Raw genomic sequence first — 17,868 nt, 5'->3', positions numbered from 1 at the left:
TATTAGTTGGTTGTAACTTGCTAATTATGATGAAAACTGATAAATTTTAGTTTATAACCTTTATAACTCTATTTGAAATGTTTAAATAGAAAAACAGTTTCTTTAAGCATAATAGCCTCAATCCATTTAGCACTCAATGGAGACAAAGATGAGTCATTAATATGCTTAGCATAAACGTTTAATATACGCTCTCCTAACAGGAGGCCAGCCATCATGGTTGCTATCTTGTCAGAAGGTGAACAATCAGAACTTCAATTTGGGTCAGTTAATGCTTGTTTTTCTACTAATGGAAGGGTCTCTACTGATCATGTGCTCGCAGTACCTATGGATCAGTGTTGGAGAAGGAAGAAGGAACCAGAGCATCAAATACAAGTTCTCCTGCATAACAATGCAGTCCCCTAAAAATCAAGTCCCTATTAAAAATCTACTTCCATTCTATGGGGCAAGAACAGGCTGTCTGTCTGCATAACATGCAGGGCTGAGCACATGGTCAGTGGTACACAAAACAAAATAAAGACTGAAGCATTTAAATTTCACTTACTTATATTTAAAAAATACAATTTATCAACCAAAGTTTTCCTCCAAATCCACTGGAAGTAACAGCATAAAGAGAAACCCCCAGGTTGCAATTTTAAGGGGGAGGGAAAAAAAAAAAACATAACACTGACTAAAAACATACTTTGGCGGTTTCAGGTCCCTGTGAATTAGAGCCTTTGGTTTCATGCTGTGGAGATATGCCACTCCTTGGGAACACTGTAAACACCAACTCATTGCATGTGCAGCAGTATAATAAGGCAGAGGCTCAGCACCGTGCAGTACTGCAAAACAAAGGTACAAACTAAAAAGAACTTTATTGTATATTACCATACAAACAATGAAGTTAACAACATATCAGTAATAAGCTCTATGGAATTCAAATAGATATTTACAGAATCATAGGACTAGAAGGGCCCTTGAGAGGTCATCCAGTCCAGTATCCTACACTCCTGCAAGGAATAAGTATTCTCTAGTTATTTATTCTCATCTTTTAGCAATGCTTTTTATATAAATCACTATTAATGGAAGCTACCTGAATAGCAGCTTCCAAAATTTATAAAATACATGATTTATTAATAGTTATACATATGAAGGCGCAGCCAGCCTATCCCTCCCTTTCGGAAGGGGCATATAAATTATTGCAGTCTGCATAAGGACGGCCATCTGGCCCACCAAAAGTGCAGATTTTCAACCTAAAAATAGCCGTGTAGCCAGGGTTCCTTCAAAAGGGTGCCCGTTTTCAAAAGCACCCTTCTTTTGGGAATAATTTACAGGTTCCTTCCGAAAGGGAGAGATAGTGTGGCCATTAATGTCCTTTTAATGTCTAACTATATAATATTCACTCATTTTCAGATGTATCTAGTGTAGTCTGTATTAAATGATTACTTGAGGAACTGACAAGGTGGTGAAGGTGACCACTTAAATTTCAGTTATGTCCATACTAGACTAAAAATTTTGATTGCAGATAAACAATTCTAGCTACATCCAATTGCATAGCTAAAAATTGACCTACCTACCTGTGCTCGGCTAACTTGTCTTTCTACACAGGGGAAGGTCAACAGGAGAGTTTCTCTCGACCTCCCTTACACCTCATGTCTCACGAAGAACACAGGGGTCAACTGCGATCCCTGAGAGCTCAATTCCATGCATTCATATTAGATAGACAAAATCCAACCCCAGAAGATTGACCCTGAGTGGACAATCTTCCATGGTAGTGTGCACGCAACCTTAGAGATTTTTACATGGGAAAACGAAAAGAAGCAATAAAATTTAAACCATGTATTTGTACAAAAGACAGGCACACACAAAACAACCCCCCCCCAAAAAAAAAGTTAAAAATGGTTTTTGAACTAAACATATTTTATAATGCTCTTTAAAGTAAACAATAAACCTATTTTATATTTTCAGAAAACCACTCCCCTAGCACTTCAGCTGCAGGGAGACACCATGTTCAAATGATACTCACCATTGTACAGAGAACCTCCTTCAGCATACTCCATAACAAGACACACCTTTGGGGGTAGAGAACAAAAAATAGGGATGTTTTAAAATGCAGTGTAGGGTGTACAACAGGTTTTGTAATTTGAGAGGAACTGCAATGTTTCCATAATTGTACATTGATATATGTATCTATCCGATGCAGAATTAAATTTATGTTTCGATCCCATAAAAGGATACAAAAGAGAAGAGGACGCATCACTAACTCAAGACTAAGACTGCCTTTATTTTACAGTTAGAATGAATTTATTATAAGAATGGATTAGAAAAGATTAACAACCAAAATTACCAGTTTTTATTAGAACACAAACTACTATTTTAACCAATTTAATATCCCAAACCTGTAATAAAATATGCTTAAGTTAGCCTATCATATAGTGAGTTCACGAATTCTTGTTTATACTGCTACAGCACCTGCTGCACCAACTCAGGCATTTGATCAGCTGTTTCAGGGCAAAAACTGAAGCCTGACTTTGGCAGGTAAGTGAAAAGGAAATGATTTTCAAAACGTGTGTGCCATCTGTACATAAGTCATTTTTGTACCACTGATTTGGAATCAATAGGGGGAATGCACATGTGCGAAGTTACACACATGTATATGACATGCATTTCTTGGTAATCAAGAAAAATCAGCATAGGGAGACAGAAAGGACAAGATGAAATGTGAATAGTTTTTTTTAGAGGCTACACCCTGATTGAAGTTTTTTTTTTTAAATAAAAATTGATGTTTAGAAAAATCAACCCAAAAATAAGTAAAACAGCAATTGTTTTAAAAAGCATAAAACAGGCTGAACCACTAGTGTGGCATTCTGTGAACCTGACTGGTGCTGAACTAGAGAATTTGCTGGACCACAGGAGGTCAATATTGTCTAGCACATTACCAACACTTCCACTGCTTACTGGGCTCTTAGGAAACATTTAGGGATAAATTAGAGCTAAATAACAGCACAGAACACACAGAGCCAGGACTGTAAACAAACTTTATGGGACAACGGGAAATATTGCTACATCCATGACAAGTGGTAGTCCAACTGACTAAAATAATGGAGGATTACGGATGTTGCCAGACAAGAGTGCCAGATTAAAGAGGTTCAACCTGCACTAATGTGAGTATATGGCTGACTATATTTCTTGCATTCCTGCTTGTTTATAGTGAGGATTATTATACTTACTGGATTCAGACAGGCTCCATATAACTTGACAATATTGGGATGATTCACACGAGACAACTGTCGAAGCTGCAACACATAAATTCATCACATTTTTTCCAATCACAAAAAATTCAGATTACCATTTGGTTTCATATATACAATTAAATCAAATAATAGTTATTTAAAGGGCATGGTTACTTGGAGCGAAAAAGCTGCTGTCTCAAATAATTAGTTCATAAACTAACAAATCTATATCACATACGGTGCCTGGGTTTTAAAACTGGACCACCTTTTAAGAATCCAATGCATAGGGCACTGCCTAGAACTTGGGAGACCTGAGATGCTGGCTCTGCCACAGACTGTGTGCACGACCTTGGAAAAACAAATCAAAAGTTTTCCTACACCTTAAGTCCCCATCTTTAAAACAGACATATTAACACCTGCCTGTCTCAGAAGACATTATGTTAGCCAGGCAGACCAATTAAAATAGTCCAGAAATGTTGTGACTCTAATCAACACTTTAAATTATGAATGTTAAGTAAATAATAGTCACATGCTTCAAAGTCGGAGTGTAAGCTGCTGAACATACAGATCATCTACGTTCCAAGCACAGCATTACACAACTAGGAATGGGATTGAAGATTCTGCACTACTTCTGTAGCAATGTTTATAACCTACTGTTGGAAGCAAGAATATTTGATTTCAGAGAAACAGCCTGAATTGTTACAGAAAAATCTTATGGGAAAAATCACTCCCTTTTTCATTAAAGAGAACTAACGTCCACAAATATGACCTATAACATAAAACCTACAAGTTACATTTATGTCATCCAGCGATGATAAAAAAACTGCTTGTAGTAATTGATAGTATGAATGTCTGTATTTATCCACTGAAATAATTAAGTCCCTTTTTTTTGTTTTATTTTGCAAGCTGGCATAAACAAAACAAAACAAAAAAACAAAAAAAAACCCAACCCCGTGGGAAGTTTTAGTTTTCACACAGACTTTTGAGGAAGTTTTTGTAGCACTATCTGAATTTCACTTTCCACTTGACAGACTTGCTTCTAGAAATTCTTTATACATAGTCTGAAGTGATAGTAGAACAAGAATGAATCTAAACGAACACTGCAAGAACTGTGAGAACTGTAATAGTATCTTGAAACCAAATTCAAAATAAAGCATTTCTAAGAATTTTCTTTCTTCTTAGATTCTCTCTCACATAAAATCCAAAGACATTTTACCAGCCAGCCATGTTTAGATTTAAGTAAATGTTATTCAGCACTCATACACCATGGCAATGAGTACATTATAAATATTTACATTAACAGAGAGATGTATTAAATACTTGTTAATTACAATACAGGTTCCACCTCCCTCATCTGGCAGCCTCAGGACCTAACTGGTCCCAGATGAGGGAATTTGCTGGATGAAGGGAGGTCCCTTGCTCTGGCCACCCAAATCTGCCACCAGCTTCTCTTTTGCTCCCCACTTCCCCCAACTCCAGCCCCAGGGCCCCCTTACTGCTGCCTGACCTTGGCCCCTGCTAGGCTGATGGGCTGTCACCCACGGAGATCTCTCAGGTCCTGGCCAGCCTGCCAGATATGGTCCAGGTGCCATGAACACCTGCTCTGGATGTGACCAAAACCATGTAGTGACAGCTCAGCCCCGACCAGGCTGCCAGCCTGGCTCCCTGAGGCTGGCAGCCAGCTGTGGTATGGGCCGGGCTGCTGGCCCCAGACCTGTGGGGACAGGCTCCGGCCCTGGCCAGGCTGTTACCGCAACCCCACCTCAGCAGACACTACGTGCAGCCCCAGCGTCCTACAGGCTGGTTCTGGCTGGCTGTACCTCTGACCAGGGACACAAGCCCTGCTGGGCTCCTCTTTCCAAGGCAGCCATCCTGGCATCTCAACAGATAATACCAGATTTGGGAATTTCAAGCTGCACTGTAATATGGGTGAAACAACTTTAATGCTTAAGGATTTAATCTTACATTGGCTGATATAGTGTGGGAATCCTAGATTATAATCTACTCTGTTTTAAATGGAAACAAACAGAAGTAGAACAAACTAAAGGTCACTGATGTTATGGAGTAGCAGCATTTAATCCTAGAATGTTCTGTCTGTTTTAGCACCTCACACAATTTATACATTTCCTAAGTGCCTATGTCTTAAAAAAAAAAAAAAAGTGGAATGGAGAAAATTATGCTTCTAAATTTTTAAAATATTAAAGCTAAATTATTATATTAATGGAAACATAAAAAACTTTCAACACATAATCCCTCCCACCCCAATCAAACAATATTGGATGAGAGAGTTTTACTCCCAATTCACGTAAAAGATTCTTTATGCCATTTGAAACACTCCAGGATCTGGCTCAGAAGAATTCCTTCAATGAAGGAACTAGAGACGACAACCACAGGTCATGTTCTGAAGACACCCTTTAAAAAGTTCTGGTGCAGGAGGCATGGCTGGGGGCAGGGCATGTCCATGGAAAAGCCATAGCACATTACTCACAGAGAGGCAGGGAAACATATCAAGTCCCATAATTTGTTTTCAGGCAAACTTACTGTACCTCCACAATAAAGGCCTTTCTTTCAGATTCACTTTCTATTTGTTTAATGGCTACATCTTTTCCTCGCCATTTTGCCTTGCAGACCACACCAAATGCTCCTCTTCCAACAACCTAGATCCAAGATAGGAAGGAATACTGAGGTTAACAAAACAATTTCAGCTTTACAAATATTTAAACAAACGTATTTCAAAAACAGATTAAAGAAATCAGACGCATGAAGTTAATAACAGAGCTTTAATTTTATAAAGTCAAAGCACACCTATAATTTCTAGGGCTATTTTTATAAACAACAAGTGCATAAGAATTCTCCTATAGGTCACCTACAAGGAAACACAGTAAACCACATGCGCTAAATATTTTGCAAATATAGATACAATATTGAAGGAAAACATTTACTTATTTCACACAAGAGCCACTCAAAAAAAAACAAACATCCTAGGAAAAAAGGAAGAATTGCTTTCCTCTTATTTTTTTCCCCCTCAATTCTTCCTATGCAGAGTTTACCTTTATAAAATTTGATCTAGGAAATAGTATCATCTTATTCCATATATTCCTGATTATTAGTTATACAGACTTTGATCTCTGAAATAGAAGCACACAAACTCATGTAACTTAGCACTACACTGAAATGCAGAAGACGACAGAAAAAGGGTTGTGTGTCAAACACGGCAAAATCTCCCTCTTACACTTTCAATAGTAAGATTTTTCAGACTACTGGGAACTTTACATGCAATCATTTCCCTGTTGTTCGCCTCCAATTAACCCTCTAATGATGCCATAATACTGAATTTAACTTTTACTATTATTGTTATTTCCATAAGACTGGGTAGTTATCAATCCTGGACTGTGACTTCACTAGAGAGGGTTAGGTAGTGATCCCTGTATTTAGATTTCCTAAGACTTCCCATTATAAAGCTTTTTTTTTTTTTTTTTTTTTTTTTGAGAATGCCCTTGCAGCAGGAGGGCCCAAGGCTAGAAATGTCCTTTTTTGGACCCATCCAATTCTATTCAGGTTTGGTGGAGACATAAGTGTTGAAAATTCTGGAAGTTTGCCAAAATACACTGTACATAAACATTCTGATTTAAGGCCAAGCCTGTTTTGTTACCAAAAGAGAGGATAGAAGGTGACAAAGCACATGTGGGGATGGCAAAATACCTTCTTGTACCTTTGGAATTAAAATAATTCTTTAAAATTATCTGGAATCTGTTTAGTTAAAAAGCATACATTAAAAAATTTAACAAGTGTATGAGAATCCAATTTCCTACAGATTCTTAACAGTAACCTTCTCCTGGCCTTGGTCACTATCTTTCCAGATCTCACTCAATATACCCCTTACCCCCTCCACCCAGACTAGACTCAGTAATATATAATTACCCATGCCCTTAGTGGCCGGAGATCATCCTATCACATATCCGTGTCCAATCTTCCCCAATATCCCCATATAACATTTTCAATCTCATTAAGGGGAATATGACTCCTAGCCCCGTTAGGCTCTCATATAATTCTAAGCGCTAACTCTTATCCTTCCCAACAAATTGCTGTTAAAATTTGTATTGAGGTTTCTTAGTGGTAAAACAAATGAACAGAAGATTGTTTGTTGCTACCCCCCTTTCCTACATCTATGTTTAACCTCCTGATCTTTACTTTCCTTATCTAACTCAGCTTCTACTAATGTAGAACAGATTTTCTCCATCACTGCCCATCTGACCGAAGCCATAGTCCTATCCTGTACCATAACTGCAATCTCATCTGGCCTTTTATTTTACTTACCTTCTCTATAGAATACTCCAACCTCATTAACAAATGGATGCCTTTATAATGGCTTAATATTCTCCCTGGGGTGGGGGGAGGGATCTATAAATCTGTACCTATTGCCTCATACCCCAACTCATTGACACCCTCATTCTCTTCCTAGCCAATTCACGTATCTTAGCTGCAATTTGTTGGTCTTCATCCTCAACTCACTTACTTACATTTCTTTTTCCCTACATATTTAACCTCTAACTGAATAAGCAAATTAACGTGTAGCTTTCTACAAATATGAGTTCCATTAGACTCTACATTCCCAGTCCTAACCTTCTGACCTTCCTTTCTCGGTTCATTACGAACTGCAGGAAGTGTGTGTTGAGAATGCTGACTCAATCCTGATTTTTTAAATGGAAAGTTAGCCCACAGATCACACAGGCATGGCCCATTTCAAGAGTGACCACCTCTTTGGGGTCATGCATGGGGTGGTGGTAAGCTATTTTATGGAATTGAGATAATTTAAACACACTTTTTATAAATGACACTTACAGCTTTACTCTTATGGACCATGCTTGCATGCTTCTCCCACTTTCTAAGTGAAGCTAAAATTTGTGGGTAAACAGGACAATTGAAACATTAAACTGCATATTCCAAATAGAAAAATCCCATCTTTCAATGAACCACTATTTTTGAAATTTGTGAAGTAAACCCCATTATTAAAAACAGTAGATAAATTAGTGTGAAAATGGCCATGTCCCTGTCAATAAACCTGCTCAGCCTGGAGTGGCTCATGCAGCACCCTGGGACAGTCGGGGGGGGGGAGCTGCATCACAGCTCACGATTTGCCAGTGTTATGACGTTTATCTGAGAATTCCAGTTGATCAAATACCAGATAACCAAGAGTTTCCTGTAGTTGGAGCAATGTAACAGCTCAATATATCCAGATAGAGTAGACAAGGCCTTAGTCATAATGGGAGGCTGTAGGTGGATTCCTGCTGTGAAGAGAAGAGTTACACTCAAGCTAGAAGGGCTGGGGTGGCCGTCCTGGTAAAAGGAAAGGAGGGGATGAAAGAGCTTGGGTGTGACTGCAGATATAGGAGCATGATACATGCTGTGTGGATGGCTTAGAAGATGATGGATTTGAAAGACTATATACATATTTACAGAAAGTGATAAAAGGACTATATTTGGGGACTTGTTAAGGAGGACTATTTTGAACCATACTTTTCTAATAAACTGACCCCAGGAGGTGAAGGGAGCTGTCCTGGAGTTACTGGTGCCTCTCCAAGAAGGAAGATGGGGCAGGTCTGTCTATCATGACACAGCCTGCAGCAAGAGGGCATCCCAGGTGAGAGCTATGCTGTGATAATACTATTTTGGTTCAACATTTGTTTATTTCAGTTGAAACTTATAAACAGATTAAGTGTCTACACATAAACTTATAACAGTTTAACTTAAGTTTAAAAACTAATTTTAAGTTAGATCAGCAAAAAGTCAGAATTTAAACAAGGCCACAGAAATTAAAGCCAACATTTTCAACTGTTATTCCTATGTCTTTGTTTCATACTGCCTACACAAGACTTCAAAAATTTCAGAGACGCTATCACTGACTTCAAATCAAATATTCGGCATGCCTCAAAACCAGAACCTGATTGTGTCAAACTGGGCATACAAAGTCAACTGCCATTTGTTCTAAGTCATGTTTTCCAGACCTCATATAACTTTTGCATCTTTTCTAAACCATGTTCCACATTTTTAACATCTTTTTAGAGAATTTCAGCAATGCTATATACTGAGTTAATATTAACTCCTTGCTCCTGCTTAATATTCCTGGTTACACAAGGAACATTAGTTTTTCTAGCCACAGCACTGCACTAGAAGCTCACATTCACTTGATTATCTTACAATTTTGTAACAATGATCATGGAAACAATGAATTTGAATAAACTTTGTGAAAAGTCCTCATAGTAAAACGCCCTGACACTATGTAGTAGTGTGATCTAGCCCTGTATGGCACAGCAGATGCAGCAAACCCCAGTGGCACTGCGACTTCATGTGCTAGCTTGCAATGCTTAGAGTATGGTGTGAAGCCCAGCCGGGCAGAACTGAAGCTGCCACTGTGGCATGAATGTCAGGTGAAAGAAACCTCCTTATTATCAGGGTAGTTAAGCACTGGAATGAGTTGTCCAATTATCAGTTATCATTGTTCAATTGGACCATTGAAACTGAAGCTTGGTCTACACTACAAAGTTGCAAGTCATGTGCCTACATCAAATTAGTTTCTAGCCAGCACAACAGTCTGATTACATTAACACAGTTATCCTACTGCCCCTCTTCACAGAATTGCATGAAGCCCTAATCAACCTACTTAGGTAGATGCAATACTAGAGAAGACACAGCATTGCATGTGCTGACGTTAACAATCCCCCAGTCACTATTCCACAATGCCTCATTCCCTGCAAGAGTGACTACTAGAGTCACAATTTTAAACTTCACTCATCAGGAATCAGACAGATTTGAAAATACACTTTTTAAAATGTTAACCTGGCAATCAGACCTAGCAGATCTGCTTTTGTTATGTGCAAACGCTCAACAGAATTTCAGCTCCATGACTAAAAATGCCCCCAAAAAACCTATTAGATCTGGTCTTGTCTGGAGCGCACAAGAAGTATTGGATCTCCTGAGCTAGTAGGGAGATGAGACTATGCAAGACCAGCTACAGAAACATGGACATGTATGAGTAGACTGCAGGAGTGACTGGGGGTGCAGACAAAGGGAACAGCAACAGCACTGTGGGAAAGTAAAGGAACTTTGCCAGTGATGCTAGAAGGCTAGCAAGTGCAACAATAGGTCTGGTACTGTGTTGGAGAACTGGCACTTCTACAACAAAGTGCATGCATTACTTGGCAGAGATGCCACCAGCACCTTGGAGATCAAAGATTACTTTACTTGAGGATAGCAAAAATTTTCAAATGGCATATGGCTTAAAGCTATTTGAAAGTCACTTTAAAGTAAACACAATATACAATATTGCACACACATACACCCTCCCCCCATCTCCAGTACTGGGCTTAAATGTTTCCATAGTGGGATGGTCAGCATTGTAGGATTTGGGTGCCAAGGCTCATGTAACATGAAAGGGAGCAGTGTACATTCCACACCGTTCAAACCACCAACAGACAACAACCAAAACATGTGCACAAATCAGACAGGTGCTATTTAGCTAGGAGTGGATGCGTGGCAGCAGCAGCAAATTAATTATGGAAAAGAATGGAACACAGTCAAGATGATAATACTCCAGAAACAAAATATCAAAAGAATGGGAAGAGTACTTTAACAAATTAAAAGAAAATAAAAATCAAGTTAACTTTTTCCTGTACATGCTCCCTTAAGATTAGGTTTTTACAAAAAAGGTATTTAAAAATCCACATTGCGTTACTGCAAAGCATCTGATAACTGAACCTTTCAAATAGAAAGATACCATTTCTTACTAATTATCTAATCAGATGGGTCTTCATTAGACAACTGCAGATTCAGTTGTATCACTACCACTTTCTAGACAAAACTTTTCAGTTGATTTCCAAACTTTCAGAATTATATATTGTTTTATAAATCCCTCAGGATTTTTTTAAGCGGTAGCCCAAGACACTATCATTCCTTTAAACGCTTAGTTATCCACAATTTTAAAGCAAATTTAAACCCAAATTTCCCAAGCAACTGCTAAAATACTAGAATTAGATCTCTGTCATTTGGCTAGCATATAAACACATGGGCATAAAAAAATTGGAAAAAATAGCTCTTTTGCTGGCTGTTTGAAATCTAGGTTAGGTCTGTAGTTTTGCTTCCTAGTTATTAATGCCTTTTCAGAATATTTTGTATATGAAGACAAGTAAAAAATAAGACATGCAAGCAACTGGATGTTTCCCTCAGTGGTAAAGAAAAGAAAGACTGCTGCTGAACCTGAACTTTAGATTACTTACCACTCTTGCTTCGACTATGCTTTTACGGCACCATTTAATGGTACATTTATTTTGATGCAACTTCCCTCATCCACAACAATTACATACACACTGTACCCTAAATGGAAACTTTAAATAAAATGCCATCTGGAAGTCGGATATATGTTTTGTTTATAACGATTGCGGATGCGTCTCATCTCCCAAATTACAGACAAGTAAATGAACAAAATATGGTATGCACATATGGTAGCCAATAAAATGTAGCCAAACTGAAAGCACAAGCATAGATCCTACCTTTATTAGCTAGGACTTGGGACCTGTAACTATTCCAGAACTTGAAGCTATTAATAAACTAGTGGCAGTGCTATCTGTTGACCAGACAACGTTGATAACATAAGAGCAAAGCTGGGACTACACAAGAATTCTTTTGGGTTTTTCAGGTTAGATTTACTAATGGTCATCTTGGGACATCTAACTGATGGCCACATACTTCAATAAAAATCATTTCAACCCCTTGTAAAGGGTTATTATTTTAGAATTATTCATCTCTAAATGTATTAACTGTTTTCTTCTGGTGTACAATTATATGATAGTTACAGTATATAATCACTAGCAGATCAAACATGAGAAAAGCATGACAAGGAAAGGGTTCATATATTTTGAAATTACAAAATAATAGATAAAGACTGTTTCTAGTTCACATTTTCTATTGCAAAGTAGCTTTTGATGCTTCCACTGTAAAAATGAGTTTATCCTCTAGGCATTTTCACTACACTAAGCACTATGTTATCAAGGGGCCTATCAACTCAAAATATTAACACAACTGTTGATGAAGTTTCTCCCTATCCTTTGTCAAGAGTCCCTTCTGGTCTTAAAAAGACTACATCATCTTCATTTTTTTCCTCCTCAGATTGAGAAGCAAGCCTCGGGATGCTTGTGAGATACAGTAAATTTCCAAGACCAGCATCTGATGAAGTGAGTCTGTGCTCACGAAAGCTCATGCTCAAAACTTTTCTGTTAGTCTATAAGGTGCCACAGGACCCTTCGTTGCTAGTAAACTAATTAGTACTTTACGACTCAAAACTCCAATAGTCTAATTCTTACTGAGGCCTCAATCTAATCACCATCTGGACACATTTTTGGTGCACCAAATCCTGTCTGTGCAGTTGTTTGAATGCACACAAAGGTACATATAGAAGAAGAAGCCAAGATTTGAATATCAAGATTCAGAGTTTCATCTCCCAGTTAAGTCAGCAACACTGTGAGACCCTGTATCCCCACCTATAAAATGAGGTTATAATCCCTAATAGGTGTTGTGAGGATTACATATTTGTATAGTATTTTACCATCTAAAGAACTAAACAATGTATTTGCTATGTGATACTTTCTTTAATGGGCATCACATGATCTCAAATTCCCTCAACCTTAACTTTTCCTATGGGGTAAATGTGAGCTACAAGACACTTCTCAAAAGGCAGTCAACTGTTTGATCGCTGACCACAGGCAAACAAATTTCAGCGGGTTCCCCCCGCCCCATATACAAAATTACTTCACATTCTTCAATCTAGAAAAGCTGTTTTGAAATGATGAACTTGAATGTTTAATAGGAAGAGGAATGCGTATATTCTGACAAAATATTTCTTAGAAATGTAGAACTGGAAGGAACCTCAATAAACAATCTAGTCCAGCCCCCTACACTGAGACAGGTCTATCCAGATCAAGGGTTTACAAACTCATTTGACCATGCTCCCCTTGTGTTCATAGTTTATGCTCTCTCCCTCGCCATATGAGTACATACACTGATAAAAATATAATTAACATGCAACTCTCACTAAATATTATAAACCATGAAGGCACTGAGTCAAACAGAGCAATTTAAGTATATAGCAATATAAATTTTAAAAGAGACATTATTTAAAGGCATTGCTGAGCTTACTTCTCAATTATTGCTGGCAGTGGTGCTCCCATCAGAGCTGGGTGGCCAGAGATCAGTGGCTGCTGGCTGGGTGCCCAGGTCTAAAGTCAGTGCTGATTCCAGCAGCAGCACAGAAATAAGAGTGGCATGGACAGAGGTAGAACCTCAGAGTTATAAACACCAGAATTAAAACTGGAGAGTTGACCACACAGCTCATTTGAAAAAGTAGTACAGAAATCAGACACACACACAGCAAATACACTATAGTATTATACTGAATGTAAATTACTGGAAAAAAAAAAGTTTGAGAACACAAGAAATACCACGCTTGGTTAGATCAAAGATCCATCTGCACCAGTATTCTGTCTTCAACAATGGAAAATGCCAAGTGCCTAAGTGCAGTGCTTCTTAAACTGTGTTCTGTGGACCACTGGTGTTCTGTGAACAACTCACAGTGTGTTGTGAGCATCTGGAAAAATACAATTAGGGTATATATTTTCTATTATTAAAAATAGGTACAAGGTTACTTCTTCACTGCTATGAAGCCTGATTAAACTTACTTTATTTCGCTTTTGCTGTATATGTTCCTGTTTGGTTTTGGGGTGGGAGTTTTTTTGGGGGGGGGTGCTGATTTTTTTTTTTTTTTTTTAAAGGAAATTTTTCATGGATGTTCCTCGTAAAAAATATTATTGTTTGGTGTTCCCTGATGTCAAAAAGTTTGAGAAACACTGCCTCAGAGGGAATGAAGAAGGCCAAGTAATAATAAACTGACCTACCCTTTATGTCCATTCCCAGATCTCGACAGAGATTAGGGACACCGTTCCTGCAAATACTGGCTAAAAGCCATTGCTGAATTTAACTTCCATGAATTTATCTAATGTCTTGACCATCAGAACATCCTCAGGTGAAGATTTCCAGAGGCTGACTGCATTTTTTTTGGCATAGGAAAGTTTCAAAGCCGTATTAAGTAAATGTTAAGTTGCAAACTTTTTTTTTTAAAGGTTTTGTACAGAGTTATTAACCTTTCAGAGTTGCATATAGCTTCCATAACTCTGATATTCCAAAGTATTAATGCTGTAGGTAAATGTGGGCAGTAAATTTTCCCTCCCCTTATAGCTCCTCCTGCCTCCCCAATATATTGCATGCCTTCTCCCTCTGCCCCGCTCCTCTAGGGATCCCTACACCAGTTTGAGAACACCCTACCTAGATTTTCTTGTTTACAAAAAGGGAAATAGGAAATCTTTTGAAAAAGAAATTAAAACCCAAATAACTTCTACATATTTCTGGTGACTAAAGGAGGAAGTCAAAGATACCATGACACCTTTCAAAAAAAGCATCCTTGGAAGACTCCACTTCTCAGTAAAACAGTTTATAGTCTCCAAAACTATGTGGACCAAAACTCAGAGGATAATTATCAGTATTTAGCACGTGACTTTGTAAAGCTCTGAGCTACTGTTTATTTTATATATAGGAAAGGTGCTATACAAGTCTAAGTTCAATTCTGTACAATTCAGAAGAAAAGGTCTTGTTCTTTCAGTAGAAATTGATCTTCTGCAGAGTTAAAAACAAAGGCTGTATCTAGACTAGCCCCCCAACTTCGGAAGGAGCGTGGTAATTAGGGTGTTGGGAGATTACTCATGAAGCACTGCAGTGCATATGAAGCATTTCGTCAGACTAAATGTGCCCCATTGCAACTTCCAAGTGCCAGCTTGCGTGCACTTTTTGATGAGTAAAGGGACTTCAAAGTAGCACGGGCACTTCCAAGTACCCACGGCCAACCTGCGGCTACATGCAAGCCGGCACTTCAAAGTTTCACACTTCGAAGTTACAGTGGGGAAGATTTAGCCTAATGAAGTGCTGCATATGCACCGCAGCACCTCATTAGTAATCTCCCAACACCCTAATTACCATGCCCCCTTCAAAGCTGGGGGCTAGTCTAGACACAACCTAAGATTGTAGTGACGTCAATGTTTGTTACGTCTAATGTTCCTGCAAGTTGCCATGTGTAAATTCTCCCAAGTTTAACTGGGGTCTGCCTATGCACAACAACTTGACTTAAATAGGGACTTCACAGGGACAGAGGGATCCATCTGAATGGAACAACTTGCAATATAAGGTCCTTAATGAGAAAGTTAAGGCATCTCCACTGCATTTTTCTGGAAAACAAGAAGAAAACCCACTCCACCTCCAAAGAAAAACCAAACTGATCCACAAATACTCTTAGCTGGAACTCCTTCTTATCCAATTACATATCAACTACAAAACATTTAGTGGAATCCTTCTACAGCCAGCCTTTCAATATAATACTCAGGGGAACTCTCCCTCCCTCTCCCACTGCAACTAAGTAAAATATAAATGGACAACAATGTTATTTCATGTGTAATCAACACCAAATGAAATAAGGGTAAGAAGTATAATACTGGTGTTAATGTAACAGCTACTGGATTACAACCATCACTTAATTTAATTCAAAAAGGGTCTTTTATGCCTAATATGATAATGTATGCATAATAAATATGGATAATAATGATCAGTAGCTAAATACCATAATAATGGGTGTATTATGAGTGCACTGAATAGTATGGGTGGAGGATAGAACAGACTTACTAAAATAGTCACAGACTAAATGGAAGCATTACAATATAGTTTAAAAATTCTCCATTTCAGTGTGATGGTTGGTGATGATCAGTGAGTTAAATATAATTCATGAACCCCCCACCCTAAAGTCTGGATTAAATTTAGACCATTTAACTGAAAAATCACGAAAGGCTGATCCCTACCTCAGGTTTGGAATATCTAAGGTCCCTGGCAGCTTGAGTTCACAGCCCTGCATCTGGCCAGACGTGCTTACCGTGCCCATTATTGCAGTACTGAGACATTTCTGAGAAGGAGAGCACCACAGAAGTTACTCTACCGCTCTCAGGGGGCCAGCTCTCAGTGACGGGCAGCAGCCCCACAGCCTCTCTCACAAGGTCAGGGCTCTGCTTCAGTCTCCCAGCGCAGAATCCTTCCTCCTGGCCCCGCTTTTGTGCCAGCTGACTGCCACTCTCCCCCTCCTCCAGCCCGCAGCTGCCTGCCAGCCTGCCAGGACTGCAGCACCTCGCCAGGCTGGAAGCGGAGCTCCCGACTCGCGGGAGCGGTAGAGCTCGCCGATCGCCCCGGAGGCCCGGTGGAGTCTTAGGACACCCCCGGCTCCGCCCGGGGCTCGCTCACCTCTTCCACCTCAATCTCCTTGTAGTCAATTTCTTCGAAGTTGAGCACCGGGGGAGTTTCGATCATTTCAGCGGAGGTGGCAGCAGACATCCCTTCGCTCTCCACCGGGGCAGGAGACGGCCGGGCCACGGGCTAGGCAGGGGAGCGGCTCAGGCCGCCCGTCCCCCCCGCTGCACAGGCGCTGGGGAGCGCGGGCCTGGCGGAGGCGCCTCCTCGGCCGCCGCGCGGGGCGAGGCCGCATTCGCGGCGATCCGGGGCTACTGGGGCGGCGCGGCGCCCCCGGCCGGGGGGGCCTCGCTCCGCATCCTGCGCCTCAGGCGCTCCGCCCGCCCTAGGCCGCGGCCTCCGCTGGTTTGCGCGTCCTCAGCAGAGGAGACGCGAGGGCCCCGGGGGCGGGACCCGCCGCCTCCGCCCGCCCCGGCGGGGAAGGACGGAACTGCCCCGAGCCGAGCGCCGGCCGTCACTTCCCGGGCCCGGCCGCGGAGGAAGCGGGGAGACTCCGGCTGCTGCTAAGGCCGCCGAAGCGGGGCCATGGCCTGGCGGCGGCACCTCCTCCCGACTCCTCCCCTCGCGCGCGGCCGGCGGCAGTGGCGGCCGGGCCCCGCCCCGCCGGAGCCACCCGCCAGCCAGCGGCAGCCGCCCCTGAGCCGCACGGGCGGCTGGGACATGGCGCTGAGCAGTGGTGCCGCCCGGCCTCACGGGCGCCGGGAGCCTGTCAGACCCCACCCCCAGCCCTCGGTGTAACGCGCGCAGCCACGGGGGCGAGCAGCGGTCGTTGCACCCCCCCTCCCCCACGCGCTGGGGGTGATTTACAAACTGCGCAGCTCCCCCCCCACCCCCAGCACAGGGGCGGGGTGTGATCTGGCATCTCCCCCGACGCGCTGCCCAGAGCCCGGGCGGGCAAACTTTTTATCTGGGCCCCCCTTTTCCTCCCGGCAGTTAACCGCTCGCCCCCATAATCCAAACCACTGGGAAAATGTCAGTTATGCCCAAATGGAGAAACCAAACACGCCTTTCCACGCGTGCGAGGAAATAACAATGTAGACTGTAAAAGCGGCGGCGGAGAGTGTCAGAAAGGGAGCCCTGTTAGTCCATGGCTTTGAGAACAGCAAAAAGTCTTGTGGCACCTTATAGACTAACAGATATTTTGGAGCATAAGCTTTAGTGGGCAAAAAGCCGCTTCATCAGATGCACGAGTGGGGGCGGGGGGGTTTCAGAGGGGTATTTAAAGAGTGGGGTCCTGGTAAAAGGGAGCGCCTTCGCTGACAAGGTCTGTTCA

At 41.0% G+C, this 17,868-nt stretch overlaps 1 protein-coding gene across 3 annotated transcripts in view; it reads right to left on the bottom strand.

The window, feature by feature from the left end:
- MAP3K7 (mitogen-activated protein kinase kinase kinase 7) overlaps positions 1-17,188 on the bottom strand; it is a 74,803-nt gene extending 57,615 nt beyond the window's left edge. Inside the window, exons 1-5 of one of the 3 annotated variants that reach the window (XM_074990872.1) lie at positions 16,590-17,188; positions 5,756-5,866; positions 3,207-3,272; positions 2,003-2,048; positions 680-818 (exon numbers count right to left, since the gene is read on the bottom strand). In XM_074990872.1, the coding sequence (XP_074846973.1) occupies positions 680-818; positions 2,003-2,048; positions 3,207-3,272; positions 5,756-5,866; positions 16,590-16,679 (452 nt within the window). In that variant the 5' untranslated portion in view covers positions 16,680-17,188. The remainder of the gene's footprint in view (positions 1-679; positions 819-2,002; positions 2,049-3,206; positions 3,273-5,755; positions 5,867-16,589) is intronic. The other 2 variants (XM_074990874.1, XM_074990873.1) reach the window with 2 other exon arrangements.
- Between the last annotated feature and the right edge of the window lie 680 nt (positions 17,189-17,868).

The sequence above is a fragment of the Carettochelys insculpta genome, chromosome 3 (genome assembly GCF_033958435.1).
Source record: "Carettochelys insculpta isolate YL-2023 chromosome 3, ASM3395843v1, whole genome shotgun sequence".
NCBI lineage: Eukaryota > Metazoa > Chordata > Testudines > Carettochelyidae > Carettochelys > Carettochelys insculpta.
The sequence above is the reverse complement of the archived record's forward strand: the minus strand, read 5'-3'. Positions and strand labels throughout refer to the sequence as shown.